The sequence below is a fragment of the Camellia sinensis genome, chromosome 7 (genome assembly GCF_055761805.1).
Source record: "Camellia sinensis isolate YWXY chromosome 7, ASM5576180v1, whole genome shotgun sequence".
In the NCBI taxonomy this organism is placed as follows: Eukaryota; Viridiplantae; Streptophyta; class Magnoliopsida; order Ericales; family Theaceae; genus Camellia; species Camellia sinensis.
This window is the reverse complement of record NC_138967.1, coordinates 182,577,972-182,601,365: the sequence shown is the minus strand read 5'-3', so window position 1 is coordinate 182,601,365 and position 23,394 is coordinate 182,577,972. Positions and strand designations below refer to the sequence as shown.

The 23,394-nt window shown below is 33.2% G+C and overlaps 2 protein-coding genes across 2 annotated transcripts; both read right to left on the bottom strand.

Annotated features, from left to right (window-relative positions):
- Window positions 1-45: 45 nt before the first annotated feature.
- Window positions 46-3,899, bottom strand: LOC114281194 (indole-3-acetic acid-amido synthetase GH3.6). Its single transcript, XM_028223663.2, has 4 exons — window positions 3,516-3,899; window positions 2,057-2,635; window positions 1,027-1,382; window positions 46-870 (listed from the first exon to the last, which is right to left on the bottom strand). The coding sequence occupies exons 1-4, from the start codon at window positions 3,839-3,841 to the stop codon at window positions 275-277; spliced, it is 1,857 nt and encodes a 618-aa protein (XP_028079464.2). The 5' UTR covers window positions 3,842-3,899; the 3' UTR covers window positions 46-274.
- Window positions 3,900-10,137: 6,238 nt separating this feature from the next.
- Window positions 10,138-20,780, bottom strand: LOC114281111 (Transducin/WD40 repeat-like superfamily protein). Its single transcript, XM_028223587.2, has 5 exons — window positions 20,641-20,780; window positions 20,241-20,538; window positions 12,034-12,198; window positions 11,249-11,733; window positions 10,138-10,799 (listed from the first exon to the last, which is right to left on the bottom strand). The coding sequence occupies exons 2-5, from the start codon at window positions 20,491-20,493 to the stop codon at window positions 10,428-10,430; spliced, it is 1,275 nt and encodes a 424-aa protein (XP_028079388.2). The 5' UTR covers window positions 20,494-20,538; window positions 20,641-20,780; the 3' UTR covers window positions 10,138-10,427.
- Between the last annotated feature and the right edge of the window lie 2,614 nt (window positions 20,781-23,394).

Here is a 23,394-nt window from a genome sequence, read left to right as displayed (position 1 = left end):
ATCTTTCTCTTCCCAAACACACATTAATGTGTATTAATTGAACGTTATCTTTTTTTTATTTTTTATTTTTTTATTTATAGATACAAACGGATGGTTAGAATTAATACAATTAAAAGGATATGGTTTAATTTGTTACTAAGATCAAACCTTGGTTTTTTTTTTTTGGTTATTTTTGTGACATTTTTTTTTGCTTCCTATGATGAACACACACAAAAACAGTTCACTCTTGGAAATCCATTGAAACCACAAAGATTGAACATTTTTCCAAATTTGATCAATTGGTATTGCTCCATTGCTTCTGTCCCGGAACCCACTTCGGACACTTGGGACTAAAATACTTCCCCACAACTTTCTCATTCAAGATCTCAACAATAGGCTTAAGCTTAACACACCGAGGTGTCTTATACTGATTAATTGAAGCACCCAAACAACTAATTGCATAATCCATAACCTTATCAAACGTCCCTGTCTCCACAACCTTAATCTCTAGAGCCCCAATCGACTTGTCCGAGACACGTCCTTGTCGGTACACAGTGTTGAGCGAGTCTTCAACGGCGAGACAACAATCTTCGAAGACTGAGGGTGGGATTGGGTTTGTTGAGCCATTGTTGACTGTGAGTTCCCAGAAGAGGACATAGTGGCCTGGGATTGTTGAAGTGTCGGCGTAGCTTGTGTAGTCTGTTAGGGATGTGTTGAAAGGGGTTAAGTGGGTGAGGGAGTTTTTGACAGCATTTTGGAGTTCAAGTTCATCGGTTTTGTCGGAGTCGATGCTTAGGACAACGTTTTTGCGGCGGAGGAAGGTGAATTGGGGGGATTTGTTTTTGAATCCGGTGACTCGGAGGATGTCTCCAACTCTGTAACGGTAAAGTCCTGCAATAGTATCCAATTAGATTAATTGTCTCTAAATTATAACAATCTATTACTTCTAAGATCAAAAATTAAAAAATTAAATTGTAACACGTTGTATATTTTGGAACCATTAACATTATTAATCCTAATTTGATGAATTATGAATTTAAGATTTACCTGCATAAGTGGTGACAACAAGCTCATACTCTTGGCCAAGCTTGACATCGACAAGATCAACAAGTTGTTTATGTTCCTTCTCATTGAGGGATTTGGGCCTGGTGATAGAATTGGTGACACCATTATTGTTTCTATGAACAGGCAAGAACTCAAAATAGGCCATGGTGGGAATGAGAGTATAAGCAACATCACTAGGCTTGCAAAGAGGGTTGAGATTGACACCAAAATAGCACTCTGAGGAGGCATACATGGTGCACACAAGAGGCAAGCCATTGCTATAGTAATCAAGTGTTGGAATGTACTGTGACATTGTCCCTGTCACAATCACATCCACATACTTGGTGTTTGGCCACAACCTGTTGAAAAAACAAGACCATGTGAGTGTTCTATGTTTGTAAGAGCAATCTTTACATACCCAGAAAAAATACTCAAAAGTTACTTAAAATTTATAATTAAAGGCTAAGATTCATTCATGATATAACCCTACAATAAGAACTTTAAATATACACCTTAGATTTACATTTTGGGTAGTTTCTTGATCATTAAACAGATGGTCATAAAGTATGATTTAGTCTCTAATTTTTTAATTATTCCTCTTTGGTCTCCAAAGAATGCAGTTGGCTATACTTAGTCCTTTGCATTAGTATAGTTCAAAATCAATAATAGGAGGAGGGGGCATTTTTTTATAATTTTATAAAATAATGCAAATAATTAAAAGATTAGGGACACAAAATGCAAGAAAGTGCATATTTTGGAGACAAAAATGAAACAATATGCATATTTTAAGAGCTAAAATGTTACAAAATGCATACTTTTAGCCCATGTGTTTATTTGGTTATTTTGATTTTGTTGTTGCTTTTTGTAAAATTTCTAAAATACTCCTCTTCAGGTTACTAATTTGAACAACGGTGACGTTAAAACATATTGCGTACTTTGAGGACCGAAGTGAAACAATTAAAAGATTGGATACTAAAATGTAATAGAATGTGTACTTTGAGGACTACTAATATAGAAATTGACGGAAACAAACCTAGTTATGATCCCTTGCCATGACCCCTTCCTACATTCCGCCTCGATGAAATCCGCTAGCTTCGTGTCTAGTTCAAGAATTCTCATCACAGCCTTCCTCACCGACGAGTCAGTTATAATTTCTGGGTTAAGTGTTCCGGTTCGGATATCATGACAAAGAAGGGGCCAGTGCTTCTCTAGAAACTGGATTGCCCGGATGAATCCAGAAGCGAAAACTGCCCCAACCCGAAGCACTTGCTTGTTTTGGCATAGGCCACATAGCATTTGGGAGTACAAGCTCTGGTAAGAGTCAGGGCAGAGAATGGTTTCGTTAGGGCTAGTGTAGTTAGTGTAAGGGTCATATGTTCTGTCCTTGAAATGGGCACTTTTGTAGTAACTGGTTAGGACTGGTCGAGCCACTAGACCACTAGGGGTCTTGGACTCGGACTTTATAAAGAGAAAGTACATTCCTTTGCCTTTGTCTAGACCCGGTACAAACTGGTTCATCACTGGCATTAGAAGGCTGTAAAGCAGTGATCTTCTCTCAAGCTCTTCATCAATTGTGGGCATCAGTTTTCGCTCTCCTCCTGAAGTCCCAGAGCTGCACCTCAAAATAAAACCGGTTAGTCGGGAGAAAATCTCGAACACCCTCGATAAATAAATAAATAAATTCACATAGCAAAATTGTCTAAAAATTGACGTGGAATACAACAGTTTGTAAGTTGACTTATTTTTTACTCTTTTGTTTTCAGTGATTTTTTTTTTTTAATTAAACATTAAAAAAAAATTTCGCAAAAAATGAAAATGGGGAAATTTAAACCAGTAGTCTTATAGTGTCAATTTAGTTAAATAATTAGTAATGTTTCTTTAGAAATTTGACTGAAATCAAAGCAGCAAAATAGTTGATTCATTAACGAACCATTTTGCCCATCAAATTTCTTAATAGAAAGTTGTTAACTAGACTAAATTTACATAATGTGAAAAAAATAAAAAAAATGATATAAATAAAATTATAGGAATCAAATTAAGACATGTGACAAATTACAGGGATTACATGTATAATTTACTTCTTAAAATAAGTTAAATTTTGTCAAAAAGGCATAATTTTTTTTCCTTATATTAAAAAAAATAAAATCATTTAGTCGGAACGAATTTTAAAAAATTAAAACAATAGTAATTTTTTTTACTAATTAAAAAAAATAGAATTAGAAGCTGCTGACAAAAAGAAAAGTTAATTGCATTACTATTAGTGAATATTACATGTTTCATTTATGAATTCTTACATGTTGCCCTCTTTAATTATAAAAATCATATAAATACACTATTTTCGAAGGTGATATGAAGTCGGTCAGTTTGCAAAGGTAAAAGTGTTGCGTTTTTATAGTTGAGAATGTCAAAATATACAGATTCATAAATAAATGGATAAAGTGATATTTGTTAATTATTAAGAGTTCTTGAATATAGCTGGTATATGGACAAACCTTGTTAGGAATTCAGAAATGGGTCGTGAGCAGAGAATAGGAGACTCATCACCGGCGGCGATACGGTTGATATCAGGTTGTATATCTTCGTATTTGATGACTGGCACAAGTTTCTTGAAGCTCTGTGGATCAGTTTGATGCTCAGAAAGGCCGTGTCGCTGTAAGTACTCGATGCCAGCATTACGAGTGAGGATTTCAGCTAGAACTCTCCTCTGGACTTCGTCGGCATTAGCCGTAACATCTTCAATGAACTGAAGAGCCTTCTTGTTTTTCTCTGTAAGAGTATTGGCTGTCCCATTTGGTGTGTCTTTTGGAGCTTCAGGCATGGTGTCAAGACAAGTATGAGAGAGAGAGAGAGAGAGGAGGGGGGGGGGGGGGTTTGGGTGTGGGGAGAAGAAGAGAGATGGGGTGTGTTTATATAGAGGAAAATGGAGGTGGCTTCTTGTCCACATTGCAGGGTTTAAAAGTGCAGACAAACAGTAAGATAATGGCTTGGCTGTAATTAGATAAACCCTTTTATGGCATTCTTGCTTCCAATTTCACAACATGTTTTATTATGGGTAATTGTATTTGTGCACCCCAACAAAAAAAATCTCAATACACATTATCTATATCGTTTGTATATTAATTTTTAAATAAAAATAAAATATTTAGATATGAACGTATGAATAAAAATGTTGAAACCATTGGGGGTGTCAAAATTTAAAAATCTATGTCAAAAATAAGGGGAGAAACTCTCAAACTCCACTTCCGAAACATAAAAAATTCAGATTTACACTTTGAAAGTGTTTTTGAAGCTCGTCGAAAAGTCGCTAGAGGGGCGCCGAAAATCACCTAGAGAGAGAGGCTCTCCATTGGATCATAGATTATGTGTATTGGGATTTCATGCGATTGTGTGGATAGACTTTCCCTTTATTATGACTGATAAAAGACATAAATTTCCGTACTTTAATTTATGTGTTATTTTTGTAAAAGATCACTGAAAACAAAAATTCAAAAAAAGAAAAAGAGGAAGTCTTTTTACCGTATGTCAAGCACCATCTTAACTCTATTTGGTTGTTAAGGATTCAACTAAGTGTAAACTATCACAAGTCATGCCACATTGAAAGTGTTATTTCACAATTCAAGAAGGCCTACAACCCTGTGTTTCTGTTAATAATCACCATGGTTTTTGCATGGTGTTTGGCTTTAAAACATTGCCCCATAGAAAGAAAAAGAAAAAGAAAAAGAAAAAGAAAAAAATAAAAATCGTCTCCCAATTCATGTAATGTAATCATATAGAATAATGCTTGGGACCCCCTTTTGGGGGTCACTCCCTCACCCCCCTTTGCCACGTGGCGGGTGGTGATTGGAGGAGCAGGAAAAAAAAGAAAAAGAAAAAGAAAATGTAACTAATGAGAGAGAGAGGGGGTCAAAGGGGGTGGGGGGAAAAGGGGGGATGAATCATTGTTGAATCATATATAGGTTCTGCTTTGTCATTTTAGCAACCCTACCTTGCTGAATTATTGAATTGTAAGCTTTTGTTCTCCTTTCTTCACTAACAAAATCATGAAAGAGTTATGAAACATGTTGAAAGCAAGAAAGAAATGTGGCAATGGGATATTCACCCCCATATATGTCTTCTAATGTTTATGTCTTTTTTTTTTGCCCATATCTTTATGGAACATTTTTCCAATGTGAGGAGACTCACTTTGTACAAATAATATCAAAGCTTAGTTCTGTATCTCATTTATTTCTTCTCGAGTAATTATTCAATATTTTCAGAGTATCATGTGATATTATTTATGTGGTGTTTTGAACCAATCACGTAGCAGAACTTTTACAAGTAAGACCTGTTGACTCATCTTTGTTAGGTAGTTAAAAGACAAATGATGACTTACTTAGCGCGTCTTGCTATTTTTTACTAGTCAAAAATACCATATAAAAATAAAGATAAATTATCAATAGGTCCTTAGACTTTTTACCCATTAAATTTTATTGATAAATTTATCAGTCTCTTTTGTTTTTATAAATAAATTTGTAGTGATAATTTTTTAGTCAAGGCTAGTAGGTAAATAAGTTTTAAAAGTAAGACATATTAATAATTTATCTCATAAATAATATAAAACGATATTTTGAAAATATTTAATAATTTTTCTTAGGAATGACATCTTGTCCCCCTCGGCTCGGCCTTGTCATAAAAAAAATGGAGATGGGATGATTTTTGCTTTCCCATCTTGTTTTTTCGGCCCAAACCCAATTATATTAATTAAATACTTTTTATGTATATATATAACTTTCTTTCACTTAATAAATTTTACAATTATTTATTTATTAAAGTATCACATAAATAAATTACATGATATTATGAAATTACTTAATAATTTTCAAGTTATATATGTAGAATAACTTAGCCATTGTTTGGGAAGTGGGTTTGGGGCTAAAATAGTCCCAACAAAACAAAATAGGCTTTTTAGCCCCAATAAGACAAAACATCATATCTAATCTATAATCATTATATTCTTTCTCTTACAAAAAGTTAAAAAAGCCAAAAATCCTTCTCAAATCAGGCTTTTTAGCCCTAGGCTAAAATAGCCAAAAAGCAAAAAAATCAACCCACTTCCCAAACCACACCTTAGAGTGACTTGAATTTGTGAGCTTAAATTTTATCATCAAATTTTTACACTTGATGGCTATATATCTGTATCATGTTTCTCAATTTTGGAGGTTAGGATTGGAAGACTAGTGATAAGTATTTTGTGACCTTAAATTTTATCATCAAATTTTTACACTTGATGGCTATATATCTATATCATGTTTCTTAAATTTGGAGGTTAGGATTGGAAGACTAGTGATAAGTATTTTGTGACCTTAAATTTTATCATCAAATTTTTACAGGTTAGGATTGGAAGACTAGTGATAAGTATTTTGTGGAGAGAGTTTAAGCGTTAGTTGTTGATTATGGCCATTGCAAGTAGGACAGGATAAACATTAATAAGTTGAAGTCTGAATACATTGACAAGATGTACCAAATGGAAGACCAATAAAGAAGATAAAAAAGAAGATGATGAGTTGGGATGGATGGGTTTTGTGATTCCAAAGCAAGCAATTTTCCATCATTAATCACGACTAAATATTGGATGTAATAGTGATATTACATGTGGTACCATTATTCACTGAGTATTCTTGATTTGCTGTAGAGATCATAATATTGTTAGATTAGTGGGAGATAAGAATTGTCTATTTAATATATTTGTGACTTTTTATTAATTGGTGATACTACCTTAGATGGTGTTCTTGGTGCACTCAATATTTTTTCCGTTAACCACAAGCTTAGATTACTTGATTATTGTCTTTGGATTATGAGGAAGTGTTGGCTATGTTTGAATTATGAATTTGCGTAGGAATTTGAAAAAAGAAAATGAAAAGATAGGTGAAATATGAATGAAATATAACTATATTTTATCCACCTCTCCTCTCCCCCTAAAAAATTATTACCTAACTGATTATTTTTCAATTTAATTTAATTAATTAATTAATTAATTTTTTTTTACAGAATGATAATAAAAGATGTGTTTTCGATGTGAATTCTATGTAAGTTTTACATATTTATCTTACACTTATGTCTCATTGTGTGAAAATAAATTAAATTCTGTTTTTGTAAACATAACTGCTGGATCAATAATGAAACACAAAAACCTATCTATCTGTAATGGACTTGGAGCATAGAGTTCCCAAAGCAAATCCCAGATCCAGTGATTGGTTCAAGGAGGAGGTCGAACCTTTTAGCCATCATTTCATGTCCCCCGGTTATATTTGAAGTTGATTAAAGTCATATATATACAAACAGAAGTGCTACAGATTCCTACGACCCTCACACACTTACGAGAAAGATAAAAAAAAAAAAATACATAATGAGTGGTCACCAATCAATTGGGGTCATGAAAATCACCTATTTTGGAGGTCTCGAGTATTTTTGATATACAAATATATAATTATTAATTGTGAGTGTAAAAGCGATATGTTCGTAATGATTATATATGATAATTATTATTAATTGTTTCAATTTTTTTAATTGTTTAAAATAATTGTTATAATTATCATATTCAATTGTAAATTGTATACATTGTTTACAATAACTATCATAATTATCCGATCCAATTATAAATTACACGCATGTCGGCTCACCTCTAATATATATATATAGAGAGGGTCCAAGATGAGTTTTGTGAGTTGAGTGATTTTGTTTTTCCTTTAAAACTTTTCATTTGATTGTGAAGCAATGGGTGTAAAAAGAAGAGATAAGAGGGAGGTGGCAATGGCAATGACGATGACATACATGAAATCAGAAAATGTGGGGAACATATTTATGCAGAAATTGAAAAGAAATAACAAACATAGACAAAACAGGTAGTATAAAGCATTCCTTTGCTTTAAATGGGATTGGATTTGCAATATTTTCCCAATACAAATAGTTTCATTAGGAATTGTGGACCATGGTTGAATATAAATCAAAATGCTGTCTAGTCTAAACAGTGCACTCTGTAAGGAGATGAATAAAGATCTGGACCCCTTTTTTTCCCCACCCCCTAACCCCCTCTCAATCTCATTGGACAGTTTTTTTTTTTTTTTTTTTCTTTCTCCTCTAATCACCACCCGCCATGTGTGTGTGGGTGGTGATTGGAAGGGGTCTCAATCATGACTGTAAGGAGATACAGTAGTGCTAGGGACCCCAGCACCCCCACGTCACGTGGGGCTCTGTGATTGCATGATAACACAAAAAAAAAAAAAAAAAAAAAAAAAAAAAAAAAAAAAAATTCAACCAATGAAAAAACAATGGGGGTGGTGAGGTCACTTCTACTGAGGGCCTCAGTCATTTTCTAAGGAGATATAAGCATGTGTATTCCTCTTGTTTATTATTATTATTATTTGTTTATTATTATTATTATTTTTTTATGAAACTATTTTCTCGACTTCTGTGTGTGTGTGTGTTTGTGAGGTGCTAAAAACAAAGACTCGGTTTGGTTTATTTTTCAAATTATAATTTGATAGCGCAAAACTCCAAAATCTATTTGGTTATGGATTTTTAAAATTCTTATTAAAATATCTATTTGAAAATTCTTTTTAAAATTCATAATCAAATAAGTTTAAATTTTCAAAACTCTTTTAAAAAAAACCTTTGATGTTATGTTGAAATTTTCAAATTTAAATTTTTCAAAACTCTATTGTATGATTTGATGTTATGTTGAAAATTTTTAAGAAGATATTTTTGATTGATGTTCGATTAAACTTTGTAATGCAAACTATAGTCACCGTAGAAAAAATTGAAACATCATGATTTGTTATTTCGAATAAATTAAAAATAAATTTTCTGTTTAGTGGGCACAATCAGTTAAATTTAAATTTGATAGATTGATGTGGAATTTTATGTTGTTTTTAAATATTGACCAAATAATTTAACAAAATGTGAAGAAATGAAAACAAATGTAATAAATATGAAACATGTTAAGTGTATATATATTGAGTGGATATAAATCAGAAATTTTTTTTTTAACTTTTAATTACGTTTTTATGAACTAACATGAACATATGAAACTCTACCTTATAGATTATATTAGATTTATTTAGAATGTACATTTAAATTACGTAGTAAAAGAAGTAAAAAATTTATAAATATAAATATATAACGATAAAAAAATAAATTTTTTTTTTGACTATAATATTTTAAATAGTTTTGACTATGTATGTAAAAGAAATAAACAAAATTGACTATAATATTATGAAAAATTGACTACAAAACAAAAAAAAAAGAAGCATCAGACCCCCAAAAAACTCTAATTAAAAACTAGTTTTGAAAACTTCTAACTAAACAAGTTTTCAATTAGCAAATTTCTAAAAACTTTCAAAATATACAAGTCAAAAACTAATTTCAAAACTCATAACTATTCAAGTTTTAAATTTTCAAAAACTAATTTTACAAAATGAATTTCAAAATTAAACCAAATGAAACCAAAATTGTTATATATTCATGATAGTATACAGAATTTGAATATATACTGCCGATTTACACTTAGTATAGCATAGATCATATGCCGAATAAATTTAATTCACATATTTTAAATTTTAAATATATTTTTAAGTATTTCTTTCTTCTTTTTTTTTTTTTTTTGCAAGTACATAACATTGAAAAATATTGGTTTACTAACAAATGCATGTGTCATGTCTCCCAACAATTGACACCCTCCAATGAAGAATGGAAAGAGAATTGCATAATTGTGTCTTTGTTAACCATCCTTTTGCCCCCACCCCCCTCATTCTCTCCCTTGTGAGGAAAGTGGATGAACATAACTATAGCCATGAGTGTGCCTCCACAACTCCTTTCAAATTAATCATATTTTCAATAATTGTTGTTTATGGGTTAAGTGTACTTGGACATGGGTATGAGTTGTACCCCTCTTAATGATTATGAAATCTGTCATAAAATCTCGAAATATAAAAATTTCAAGACACAATCGTATAACTAAAAGCGGATTAAGTCCACTTTCCCCCTTTCATGTTTCATTCTCAGCATTAAAAGAACATGTATGCTCAAAAGAGAAAAAAAAACCAAACACAATGGGTCCTCCCATGATCATACAACTAGTTGGACACCTTCAAGAAATTGATAGATATTTCCACCAAAGCATTTAATGAGGCAAATTGCAAATTCGTTTCCTGTTCGATGAGGACCCCTGCAATTTGAGGGTGTTTCCAGAGAGACAATGACTCCATTAACTTTATTTCTTTCAGATATAGTTTAGAAAAAAGGATATCCAATCATGAGCAAGAACATAAAACCCCACCATAGGCATCGATGAGTCCAGAATCATCAGGATAGAGATCATGTATTCGGATAAGTAGAAACCCTAGCTATGAAAACAAACGAACATCATCTCATTCAAACACCGAAACATCTCCACTCCAACTGCATGAAGCAACAACGTTAGGCATGGTGGGATGGAAAGCAACATCAATGCATGCCTGCTCGTATGCCTTGATTTTTTTTATGAGCTCGGTGGATCTAGAATTGTAGAAGTAAATACATCGATCAGAGGAGCCTGACACGAGCATCTCTCCATCCGAGCTGAAATTACACTTGATAGGGAAGCCGGAAACCCCGTGGCCTTCATACCTCTTGTATTTGTCAAGCTTGAAAGGGGGTTTGGATGAGAATATAGCAATATAATTCCCATTTGACTGTGCAACAAAATAAGAATCAAATGGGTGGCACCTAATACAGGGACATGTATACGCTTCCACATAAACCTGTAATATTGAAGGAAAAAAAATGTGGTAAATTGAAGACGAATCAAAATGTCCAAAACATGAATCACATATCCATATATATAATTACAAGGGTGCTTACAAATTATATCATACTGAAAATGAAAAAAGAAAAAGAAAAAGAAAAAGAAAGAAAGAATGAGAAGCATTGAAATAAATTGGAGAACAGTAATCTGTGTTCAAATCTAAAGGGCCAAATCTTTAATATAATATTGCCATTATATTGAAGCAAAGAACCACTTAATGTTATGACTCATATCAAAATGATTAATAACAAGTGTCAATAAAACAAAGAACCGATCATGCTCAGTTTCTACTAATACATTAGTTAATTTCATTATGCAACAATACATGTAAATTGTAATTGATGATGTCACAAAGAAGTCATTGTTAAAATATCGCGTGAAAGAGCACACAAAAAAGTTTCTTACCTGATTAGACAGGGGAACTTGTCGTGAGATATCCCAGACAATTATTGAATTCTCACTGCTGTTGCCTTTGGATATATCGCTTGAAGAAATGAACTGCTTGGCATCAATGGTGAATTCAATGTCAAGAACTGGACCTAGACCTCGAATATACTCATGTACTACTTTCCCGACTCTAATATCCCATAATCTAAGGAAGCCCTTCGACCCTCCAGAAAGGAAGAGGTTGGAGTTGTTTGGATGAAACTTTATGACTCCAACAACTTGGTCCTCCTTGAAAACCTGAGTCTCTAAACCGCTTTCAACATCAATTAGCCTTGATGAGCAGTCGTATCCACAAGAAAGCAAAAACAGTCCCTGCGGTGACCACTTCACATCTTTAACTGCCGCATTGTGATAGTTCAATACACGTGCTTTCTTTTGATCTCTGCTCCACACATTCCAAATGCAGATGGTATGATCCATCCCAGCAGATGCAAGAAGATGGGCTGAAGACTAACTTTAATGGAAGATCAGAAAGGCAAAGATGTTGTATGATGAAACCAAAAAAACACTATAACTCAACACTTGTAACAATTAATTGGAGACTCTGCAGATCGATATCCAATAATAAGTTCAACAAACAAGATGCATGGAGCTTTAGTTGAAAACAGCTGATGGGATTTACGACCCTCTATTCTGTAGTTTCAGAAACCTTTTCTATGACATGGATAGAGTAGAGTTTTTTAGAAAATAAAAAGGAAAGGTTAAATATCAGTATGAATTCTACAACAGGATAAAGTACTCACCATGACTTGTTGACCACTGTACAACGTTGACAGCCTTTGAATGACCATTAAGAGCTACAGACAGCCTTTCAGACAATTTGCCTACCCCTGCACGGCCCTTTGTTTGATGCCTCAACGAGGACAAAATATCATGCGATAGATCTGAATCCAAAATGCTCCCGACAACTGACAAGAAGAATGAGCCTAAAGTTTAGTGTGATTGCAACTTCCCACTGAATGAAATTGAACAGTTAAGAGTAAAATGATTTTGCAACTATCAAATTGAAAAAAAATACATTGCATATGATAATGAGTTAAGAGAATTACGAAGTACATGTTGATGGTGATTAAGGAGGAGAGTTTCCCACCTATATTAGACAAAGGCAGCGTCAACTAAGAATTCAGATTAATTCATGAAGTTTAGTCTCAATAGGATTTATATGTACTTTGGAAATTTTTTTCTAATTTTTGTTTCCTTATTGGGCAGTGCCTATATCTTGGTCCTTATAGTCCTCTATTTATAGTTTTTGCATTAACCGGCCCGGAATTAGGTGCAGCTATATCACAAGCTCATATTTCTATGATCTCAATATGTATTTATTTGAATGATTCTACAGATCTCCTTCAAACTGGTTATTATTTATAACTAAACCAAAAAGAGGGATACTTGTCGTCAGGTGTATGAATTATGGGAGATCTTCGGCATAATATTCTCTGCTTCTGTTTCTTCTTCCTCTCTTCTTATTCTGTGCCTCCACTTTCCCTTACTGGTTCTACATCACATACATTCACAATTACTACCAAAACCATGGTTATCAAAATCCCAATCCGAATTTTACGATCCATTTGAGTACAATCGATTCGAATAGTGTAAAAAATTCCTTATAGGTAGGATCTTTCGATCTTAGTAATGGGATCTTATAGGATCGTGGAATCTTGATCCGAATCCGATCTTATCTAATCTAATTTACAAGCCTTGTTTTGTATTGTATGACATATTTTATTGTAAATTTTATGTTTATTATCTAAATACCAATTTATGTGGTCAAAATAAATAGTAAAAATTAAGTAGTATTGAATCAAATAGATTATGAAAAACAAAGTAGGAAACAAACATTCAAATATTGCGGTAATTTAAGAAAATTAACTAGTCGGAAAAACAAACTTAGTTTTAGTGGAGTCTAAGGAGGGTAAGATGATTGCAACTTTATCTCAATTTTTGGAGAGATTATTATTGTGACTCGAATCTGCTCCACCAGGGATACTAACGACAAACCTTATTATTCGATTAAGTTGCTCTTTTGAGTTCTTAATTTATTTTTATATCCAACTTTGTGAAATATTTTTTCTTCCCTTATGACAATGAATCTTACTTTAAATCGTTTAAATGCTAAGTCGTTCCCCTCAAGTGACGCTTGCACCTGCCTCCGGGTGTTTCAAAAAGTGAGCAATGGGCGCCGCATTGACGCCTAGGTGTGGTGAAAAATGGGCAAAGGTTCCTGCGTTTTTCTGGACGAATGCGGATAAAGAAGTTAGTCCAAGACTATAGGTTTAGAGTAACCACTTGGAACATAGGAACCTTAACTGGTAAGACAATGGAATTGGTAGATGTTATGATTAGAAGGAGAGTTAGTATAACTTGCGTACAAGAAACTAAGTGGACAGGTGAGAAAGCTAGGGAAATTGAGGATACTGGTTTTAAACTGTATTATAGTGGTAAGGATAGACGCAGGAATGGGGTAGGAATCATAATTGCCAAGAGTCTTGTAGAGAATGTAGTGGCGGTTATCAGGAAAGGGGATAGGATTATGTTAGTTAAACTAGTTATTGGAGGGAATACAGTGAACGTTATTAGTGCATACGCCCCTCAAGTAGAATTAAATGATTAGGCTAAGAGGAATTTTTAGGAGCAAATAGATGAGATCTTATAGGAGACATCCATAGGAGAGAACCTGATTATAGGTGGAAATTTTAATAATCATGTAAGCATAGATAAACTAGGCTATAAAAGGATGCATGGTGGATACGGTTTTGGTGACAGAAATGAGACTAGAGAGAGTATCTTAGATTTTGCGTTGGCTTCTGACTTGGTGGTGGCCAATACTATGTATAAGAAGATGAATGAGCATTTGATAACCTTTAATTATGAAGCATGGACACTCCAAAATTGGTGCCGTGGCGGTGTCCGACACGCGGACACGCCGAGAACACGGGGACACGCTAGGGACAAGTACGGGACACGCCAGATGGCATGTCCCTTTAATTTAATATTTTTTTTGGAAGGGGACACGACTGGGACAAAGCGGGGACACGCGTGTCTACATCTGGACACGCTAGGGGACACGGCAGGGCACTTTTCTGAATTTGTTATATGTATTTGGGGTTAAAGTGTAATATTTAAAAAGTAAAAACTGAGGGAGCCGAAATAGAGTGAACCTGCGAAGACCTTCTGAGTCGAAGCCCTCTCTCAGTTGATCAAAGCTCTCTCTCAGTCGAAGCCCTGTGAAGTAGATCGAAGCCCTACGAAGTCGATCGAAGACCTCCGATCGAGTCGTCTCAGCCTCTGTTTCTATCGATCCAGTCGTCTTCGACCTCCGATCCAGTCGACTTCGAAGGTAAGCCCTCTGTCTCTTTCTCTTTCGCGCGCTCTCTCTCTCTCTCTCTCTGTGGTCTGTTTTCGATTGAGGGAGTCGAAATAACACTGATTTTTATTTTTTTATATTTTTTTATACGCTTATATATATATGGAAGAGTTATTTTAATTTTTATTTATTTATAGGTTTATATATAAGTTACTATTTTGATTTTGATTTCTTTATCCCTTTATATATATGTAAGATTTTTAATTTTTTTTTTTTTTGTAATTATATGCTTATATATCTAAAACTATAGTTTAAAAAAAAAAAAATTAATTATAGGTTTATATATATATACACAGTATGTAAACTCTTTTTTTTTTTTTTTTAATCCTTCTCATGTTAATGCTAATTAATTAATAGGAAAAATGTCTAGTTCATTTATTGTTGGATGTTGGATGTTGAATCTTTTGCCTCTCTTATATTTATTGAATTAATGTTACTATATTAGTGTTTGTTAATTTTGATTTAGAATGAATGTAATATGAATCTATATAACACAAAATATATAAAAATAAAAAAATAAAAATTCGCCGTGTCCCCCGCTGTGTCCGTGTCCCTATTTTTTAGAAATTGCCGTGTCCCGTGTCAGTGTTTGTGTCTGTGTCCGTGCTTCATAGACCTTTAAAAGTAGGTCAGTTAAGAGCCAAATAGATTACTTTTTAGTGAGAAAAGTAGACCGCCTAAAATGCAATGATTGTAAGGTGATTCCTGGAGAGAGTCTGGCCTCTCAACATAAAATTTTGGTACTAGATTTATGTTTTAGAGGACAATACCAAGTTAGGAAGGATGGTAGGCGTCGTAGGACGAGATGGTGGGACTTAAAAGGGGATAAATTATAAATATTTAAGAATAAAATGGATAAGGAAGGCACTTGGGACTTGGAAGATGATGCTAACACTAGGTGGAACTTGATGGCCAATTGTATGAGGAGAATCTCAAGGGAAGTGTGCTTGGAGAGTCGAAAGGAACGGAACCCAGCACTAAGAAAATTTGGTGGTGGAGGAAAGAGGTTCAAGCGGTAGTTAAGGCAAAAAAAGAGTACTTTAAAAAGTGACAGAATGATAGAACTAAGGAGAACCTTAAAGGCTATAGATTGGCTAATAAGGAGGTCAATAAAGTAGTAAGAGAGGCTAAGTTGAAAGCTTATGGTGACCTGTACACTAGACTATAGTAATGAGGGAGAGAAGAGGGTATACAAACTTGCTAAGATATGGGAGAGGAAAACAAGAGATTTTAATCAAGTTAAGTGCATCAAGAGTGAGGATTCTAGGCCCCGTTTGTTTTCAGAGGTAGAATGGAGGGGATTCATAGTGAAGGGATTAATAATGAGAGAATTGTTAGTGAGGGTATTGATAGTGAGGGGATTAAGTAAAATTGTGTTTGTTTTGATGATAGCTGTTAGTGTAGGAATTATTAAATTATTTTTATATAGAATAATAAAATAAATAAAAAAATATAAAAAATTAAACATTACTATTTTTAAAAAAAATTCCCAATATATAAAAAATAAAAAAAATTTCTAATTCCCTCACTATTTTTCTAATACCATCTCCACCTCCTCCATTTCAATCCCCCTTCCAACCTCCATCTATATCACCTCCTCCATCCTAATCTCCTCCCCAACTCTACAAACAAACACAACACTAAATAATCTCACCTCCATCCTAATCCCCTCCCATCTATTTAACCTCAAAACAAACGGGGCCCTAAGGTATCGGTGAAGGATGAAGAGATTAAAGAAAGATGAAAGAATTATTCTGAGAAACTATTAAATGAGGCACATGGAGGTACGGCAATAGGGGAAGAAATAGCCAGTAATACGATAAACCAAGACTATAGGTTCTATCGCAGGATTGAGAACTTTGAAGAGGAAAATACACTTAAGAAGATGAAATCAAATAAGGCTTTAGGACCCGATGATATCTCTATTGAAGCTTGGAAGTGTTTGAGTAACAAGAGAGTTGCTTGGTTGACTAGGTTGTTTAGCAAAATTTTATTGACTAGGAACATGCCAGATGAGTGAAGGAAGAGTATTTTAATACCAATTTATAAGAATAAAGGAGATGACCAAAATTGCAACAACTATAGAGGAATCAAGCTAATGTGTCATATAATGAAAGTGTGGGAGAGGGTGATGGAACGCCGTATAATAGAGGTGTCAGATAATCAATTTGGGTTTATGCCTGACAGGTTAACAATGGAAGTGATCTATCTTTGAGGAGAGTAATAGAAAAATATAGAGAAAAGAAAAGAAAAGAAACATTATATGGTGTGTATCGACCTTGAAAAAGCATATGATAGAGTGTCCCGGGATATAATATGGTAGGTGTTAGAGAAGAAAGGGGTGACAAAAGGTTACATTGATATAATTAGGGACATATATGAAGGGGTGGTGACCACTATTAGATCACCTGTTGGAGAGACAAATGAGTTCCCTATCACTGTAGGGTTACATCAAGGATCAACCTTAAGTCCTTATCTTTTTCTTTAGTTATGGATGAGTTGACGAAAAATATTCAGGATGACGTGCCATGGTGTATACTTTTTGCAGACGATATTGTGCTAGTGGATGAGACTAGAGAAAGAGTTAACACAAAGTTAGAGATTTGGAGAAAAACTCTTGCATCAAAAGGATTCCGGATAAGCAGAATTAAGACAGAGTACATAGAGGGTAAATTTAGTAACAATAACAATGAAAGTAGAGGAGAAGTGAAGATTGAGAACCAAAAATTTCTTAAGAGTGAATATTTTCGTTATTTAAGGTCGATTATCACAACAGCGGGGGAGATTGATGTGGATGTGGCCCATAGGATTAAGGCGGGATGGTGTAAGTGGAAAAGTGCGTCTGGGGTACTGTGCGATAAACAATACCCACTAGACTAAAAGGTAAGTTCTATAAAACGGCTATTAGACCAGCAATATTGTATGAGACGGAGTGTTGAGCAACCAAGAAACAACATGTAGATAAGATGAGTGTGACTGAGATGAGAATGCTAAGGTGGATGTGTGGTAAGATTAGAGGAATGCGTGTATTCAGGAATGGGTCAGAGTAGCACCGATAGAAAATAAGTTGAGAGAGAGTCGATTGAGATGGTTTGGTCATATTCAACGGAGACCAACAGAGACAGTAGTGAATAGATGCGATGCTGCAACGGGGCAAATTAACGTTGGCTAGTATAGTAAATAGAGATATGGATTTACTTAATTTGACTAATAAAATGGCCTTTGATAGGATTGTGTAGAGAAGAAAGATTCATGTAGCCGACCCCATTTAATGGGATTTAAGGTTTATTTTTCACAATATTTTCACTTTTTTTTTAATAGAATATAGGCTCATTTTGTGTATACTTTTTAAGAAATATTTATTTAAATTAAATTATTATGTAATTTGTCTTTTTCGGTAGGATTTTACGATCCTCGATCCGATCCTATAAATACCTCCAACGATCCAACGTAGGATCCCAATCTTAACAACCTTGATTAAAACCTTGTTGCAAAAATAAGAACCAACAATATTATCCAGCAATACAAGTAGTGAATCAATGGGTTCGGAAATAATGTATATGTCACTTTGTGCAATTATGCTATTTAACATATAGAACTAACAAATTAGAGCTCGAATAAATCAACTAGAAATGCATTATGCCTGAAGTTGAAAAGCTCATGCCACACTTCTCCTTAAAATTCAAGTGTTAAAAAGAGGGAAACTAAAACTTTATAACCAACATAGATGGAGCAATTTTAGGCGATGTAGGACACATTCCAACACACCCTCTTGGATCACAACATATAATAACCGGACAAACGGCACACCGATCACATGCCCAACCAAGTTCTGATACCAAATTGAAAAGCACAAACTACACTTTTCCTTAAAACTCAAGTGTTAAGGAGAGGGAAAGGGAAACTAGAGTTTTATAACCAGTATAGATGGAACAATTCCAGGCGATGTGAGACACATGCCACCTTACTATATGGAGTAGGCTAAGCCCATTGCTTTCAACCAATCTTCTTTACTGAAAATCACAAGTCTTTCAATGAAGGCAGCACAAAGAGATATAAAACCTAGTTCCAGTTCACCTGAACTTCACAAAACCTATCTTTTGTTGCCACCCGGCTCAACTAAAAAAATCCATAACCTCCTCTAAAATCATGGGATCAAAAAAAAGAACTCATAATGTTCATCGATTTGATTTGATTTTTTTATTTTTATTTTTTTTTAATTCGTTGGCTAATAGTTACTCGAAGGATAATGCTCTATACAAATCTATACTATATATTAAGCAAAATGAGATTTTTAACCCCAAGTCTTGTGGGAGCTCCAATCTCTCAATCTAAATTTCATGATTTTTTGATTTAAAAAAAAAAAAAATCTTAGCATTTATTAACTTCTCCCAACTCCCAAGTCTTACTCTCATACTAACACTTTAATGCATTAAGAACAAGTATAAAAAAAAATTCTTTGAAATCCAATACATATGAATTCCTTGAAAAGTCCCAACACATATGATTATTATCCCTCATAATAGCACTTAAAAAAAAAAATCTTAGCATTTATTAACTTCTACCAAGTCTTACCATCATAATAACACTTTAATATATTAAGAACAAGTATAAAAAAAATTCTTTAAAATTCAACACATGAATTCCTTGAAAAGTCCCAACACATATGATTATTATCCCTCATAATAACATTTTAATGCATTAAGAACAAGCATAAAAAAAATTTTCTTGAAAAGTCCAACACATATGATTATTATCAAAATATTAAAATTTAATATAATATAATAATAAAAAGACATTTAATTCCTTGAAAAGTTCAACATATATGATTATCGTTAAAATATTAAACTTTAATATAATATAAAAAAGTAAAAAAAGAAGACATTTAAAAAAAAAACATTAAAAATCACAATTCACATATATATAGATAATTGTAAATACACACGGATGATATGCTAGTAAAATATTTATACAAAAAAGACCATCCAGAATGAGATGTCTCATTTATATCCATTAACTAAAAGCTCAAATGCTGATCACAACCGTTCATAATTGCAACAATATCATTGCCACATCATTCTTTTATCTTAAATTTTGTATGAAAATTCTGTATGAATATAATTTTCCTTCCAACAACAAAAAAAAAAAAAAAGAAAAGAAAAGAAAAAAAAGACACACACACACACACACAAAATAGCCAGTGCATAAATGTTACATAGCATCTACTACAAAATCTTAATAGGTATACTTATTGTATGATTAATGATATTTTTTTATCAAACACTATTAAAAAATATCATTAATTATTAATTTTCAGCAATAATTTAAAAATTGTCAAAAGAAAATATCACTGATTATAAGTTTTAACATCTGTTTAAAAAAATAGTCCCAAAAAACGTATCAAATTTTTAATTTTCAACGAAAGTTTAAAAATTTTCATAGAAAAATATCACTAGTTATAAGTTTTTGACGTAGTTTAAAAGGAACAATTAGTGCTTCTGTTTTCCATCATTTTCTCAGCAACTAAAAGGAAACAAAACAAACTGAAGCATAAAAATAAAAAATAAAAAATAAAAAGTGACGAACCAGGCATTGTGGCCACTGAAGAAGGCGGGCTTGGGTCAGAAGCCCTAGAAACCGAAGCTGAAGCTGAGGCTGAAGCCAAGGCTGCTCGCTCTCTCTTCGAAATGTATCTGCCAGGAATCGGAGGCTCCGTTACGGACAAGGGTTTAGTGTGGGAACGAGGAGGCTCGGGTCTGGGTCGCTTTGATGGAGCCAGATGTTGGGGCTCGTCGTCATCGTCTGAAGCAGTTGAGTAGGCGTTGCAGAGTAAATCCATATATGAGAGAGCTTTTAAAGCATCTTCAATGGTCTGCTAAACAATCTGCCATTGCCAAAATACAGAAGCTTGAGTCAAATTCACAGAAATTGACAAACCAATTTCAAAAATTAACACGAGTTTTGCCAACTCAAAATCAAAATTGACCTAATTGTGTGAATTTGTTCCCAATTTTTGATCAAGTTCTGGTCTCGCCATCAAATCATAGAAATTACGGTATTCGATGCGAAGCACGGCTTAGAAAAAACCAAAGCCCTAAAGCAAACGCACAACAAAGCCCAATAAACATGGCCCAACAAAATTGGGGAGTTAAAAACAAGGCCTAATAATGGGCCTTTTTCAGTGGATAGCACATCCGTGATTCGTATTCACTTGAAACTTGTTGATCTTGATATAGAAAAAAAAAAAAGAAAAAAGTGTGAGGGTCGCCCACAGGCCCAAATTGGACAATTCAGTCTTCTTAAAGAATTAGAGAAGCCTGACCCATAAATTTTTAGGGCACTTCCCAATAAGTCTCATATATAAAATTCAAAATCTATCTAGTTTCAAAACAAAATACTCGTACCAATTAGTTCTACATATTTTTAATTGTTACCAAAAAATTCTTTTTTTTTTTTTTTAAATTTTTTATAACTTTAAAAACGCTGCTACATTCCATCACTGCCAAACTTCCGTCAAACGATCACCGGAAACTTACCGGAATATTTAACATCACCAAGAAGTCGACGAAGTGTTCTGAACGCCATTAGAAGTCGCCAGAATGTCTATAGAATGTTCGTTGAATGTCAAGAACATCATTAGAGATTTATCGGAATGTCCAGAATATTGCCAAAAAAAAAGAATAAATGAAGAAATTATAGTGAAAAAAATCGCAAAATGGGCTAAATATTGATAAAATGAAAGGAAAAAAAAAACATAACAACAATAAACAATATTGGGAAAAAGGATATATTATTTTTTAATTTTTATAGGGTTTAAGCAAATAATCTCTAATATTGATCAAACTGAAAAGTTAGCTTTGAAACTGTAAAATGTTACAGTTTCAAAGTATGATTCTATTAAGCATTTATCCTTATTAATCAAACTGGAAAACATGTTATAAAACAGTAAAATTTTATAGTTTTAAAGTATGATTCATTTCAGCACAAAAAAAAAAAAAAATTTGAAACTGTAAAATTTTACAGTTTTCACCGCCTGTAACTAAAACTTAAAAACAACTTGTTCAGAACTTGAAAATTTTCTCCATTAAAACAGGAAAATAGAAGTGTGTAGCAGAGAAAAGGTTAAAAAAATTGAGAAATCGAAGGAAAAAAACAGATATAGAGAGAATATTGTACTCCATCAACTATTTTTAGTTTAGATCTAGTCAGATCTCATGTAGATTTAGTCAAATCTGATGAAGATCCAGAGTAGATCTACATCAGATTTGAGTAGATCTACTCATCTTTTTTGTCAAAAACTCGTCTTTTTAGCCGTCGATGAGAGTGAAGTAAGAAGCCGATAGTCAGTGGTTGCCGGTGAACCGCAAGCAATGATGGTCATCGGTCAACGATGACTTCATATTAGAAAGAGAAAGAGAAGAAGTAAGGCATGGTCGCTGATTATCGAAAATTATGAAGAGAAAGAGGTAAAAAAAAACAAATGCACAGAGAAGAATGAAGAAAAAAAATACATAGTCGAATTTTGAGAGTATTCAAAAAGTTATGAAACTAAATAGACTTATCCTCTTTTAAATAGAACTTCTAATTAATTTGCTCAAATTTTTATATATCAAGTAATGTGTCGTCTCTCAACATGTTAATTGTGAAGGAGGCCTTCGGTCTTTCTAGTTTGTTTTGATGTTTTTTATCATCTAAAAAACAAAAATAAAATAAAATAATGTGTCGTCATTATATTAGTGTATACTATTTTATATACTACTCTATTATTACTATTATTAATATATAAAGCAAAACCTTAGTAGGAAAAAAAGAAAGCATTACTCCTCTATTACTACTACTATTATATAAATTAATTTTGCTTTATACGTGAAATCAAGATCTTGGTGTGAGAAAGAAAATTCTTACCAAATGAGCAATATACATATTGTAATATTAATTTTTTTTATTATTTATTTTTATTTTTACTTACTTAAGGTGTGTTGACCATTAGTAACTCATTATGTATAGACTATATTCAATATATAGTACTTTCAATCTACAAAATCATAAAATATTCAATACTAACGAAGATAGATATTAACAATTCCCCACAAGCTTTTCTCAATAATTCATCAGGATACTTTATTCATCGGTTTATACCACGATTTATCTCACCATTTAAACATGGCCTAAATGTGCAATTCTTTTGCCCAAGTCTCACCCTTTTTTTAATATATATATATATTTTTTTATGGGTCTTGTATATATCAAAAGTGGGAATCAGGCAATATGGGCCTAGATATAACTTCATTGACAATGTGTAGGGCTTTTTTTTTTTTTTTTTCCCACCAATAACCATCTTAACTTCTTTGCCTATAATTGCTCTCTGAAAACTAGGGAGAGATTGGGGAGGAGGGAGGTCCAGAACGTCAATCATGAAAGCTGAAGAAAGGGGATTGTAAGGGTAGGTCCAACCCATCACTTTTTTCCACATTACCATCATTCATTCTTATAAAATGAAATCTCTTTGCATTATTGCAAAGTCCTTAGAACCATTGCTTTTATGATTCCAAAATTTAAAAATAGAAACAAAACTTACCGAAGTTGTTTATAAAAAAAAATAAAGAAGAAAAGAAGGCAAGTTAAGCTTGTTGATGAAGCAAAAATGAGGTCATGCTGTGCTCTTGTCCTTTAAACTCCTCCCCCTCTAATGGTGATGCCCCATTTGTGCAATTTTAAACTAAAAGAGCTAATCCCATTG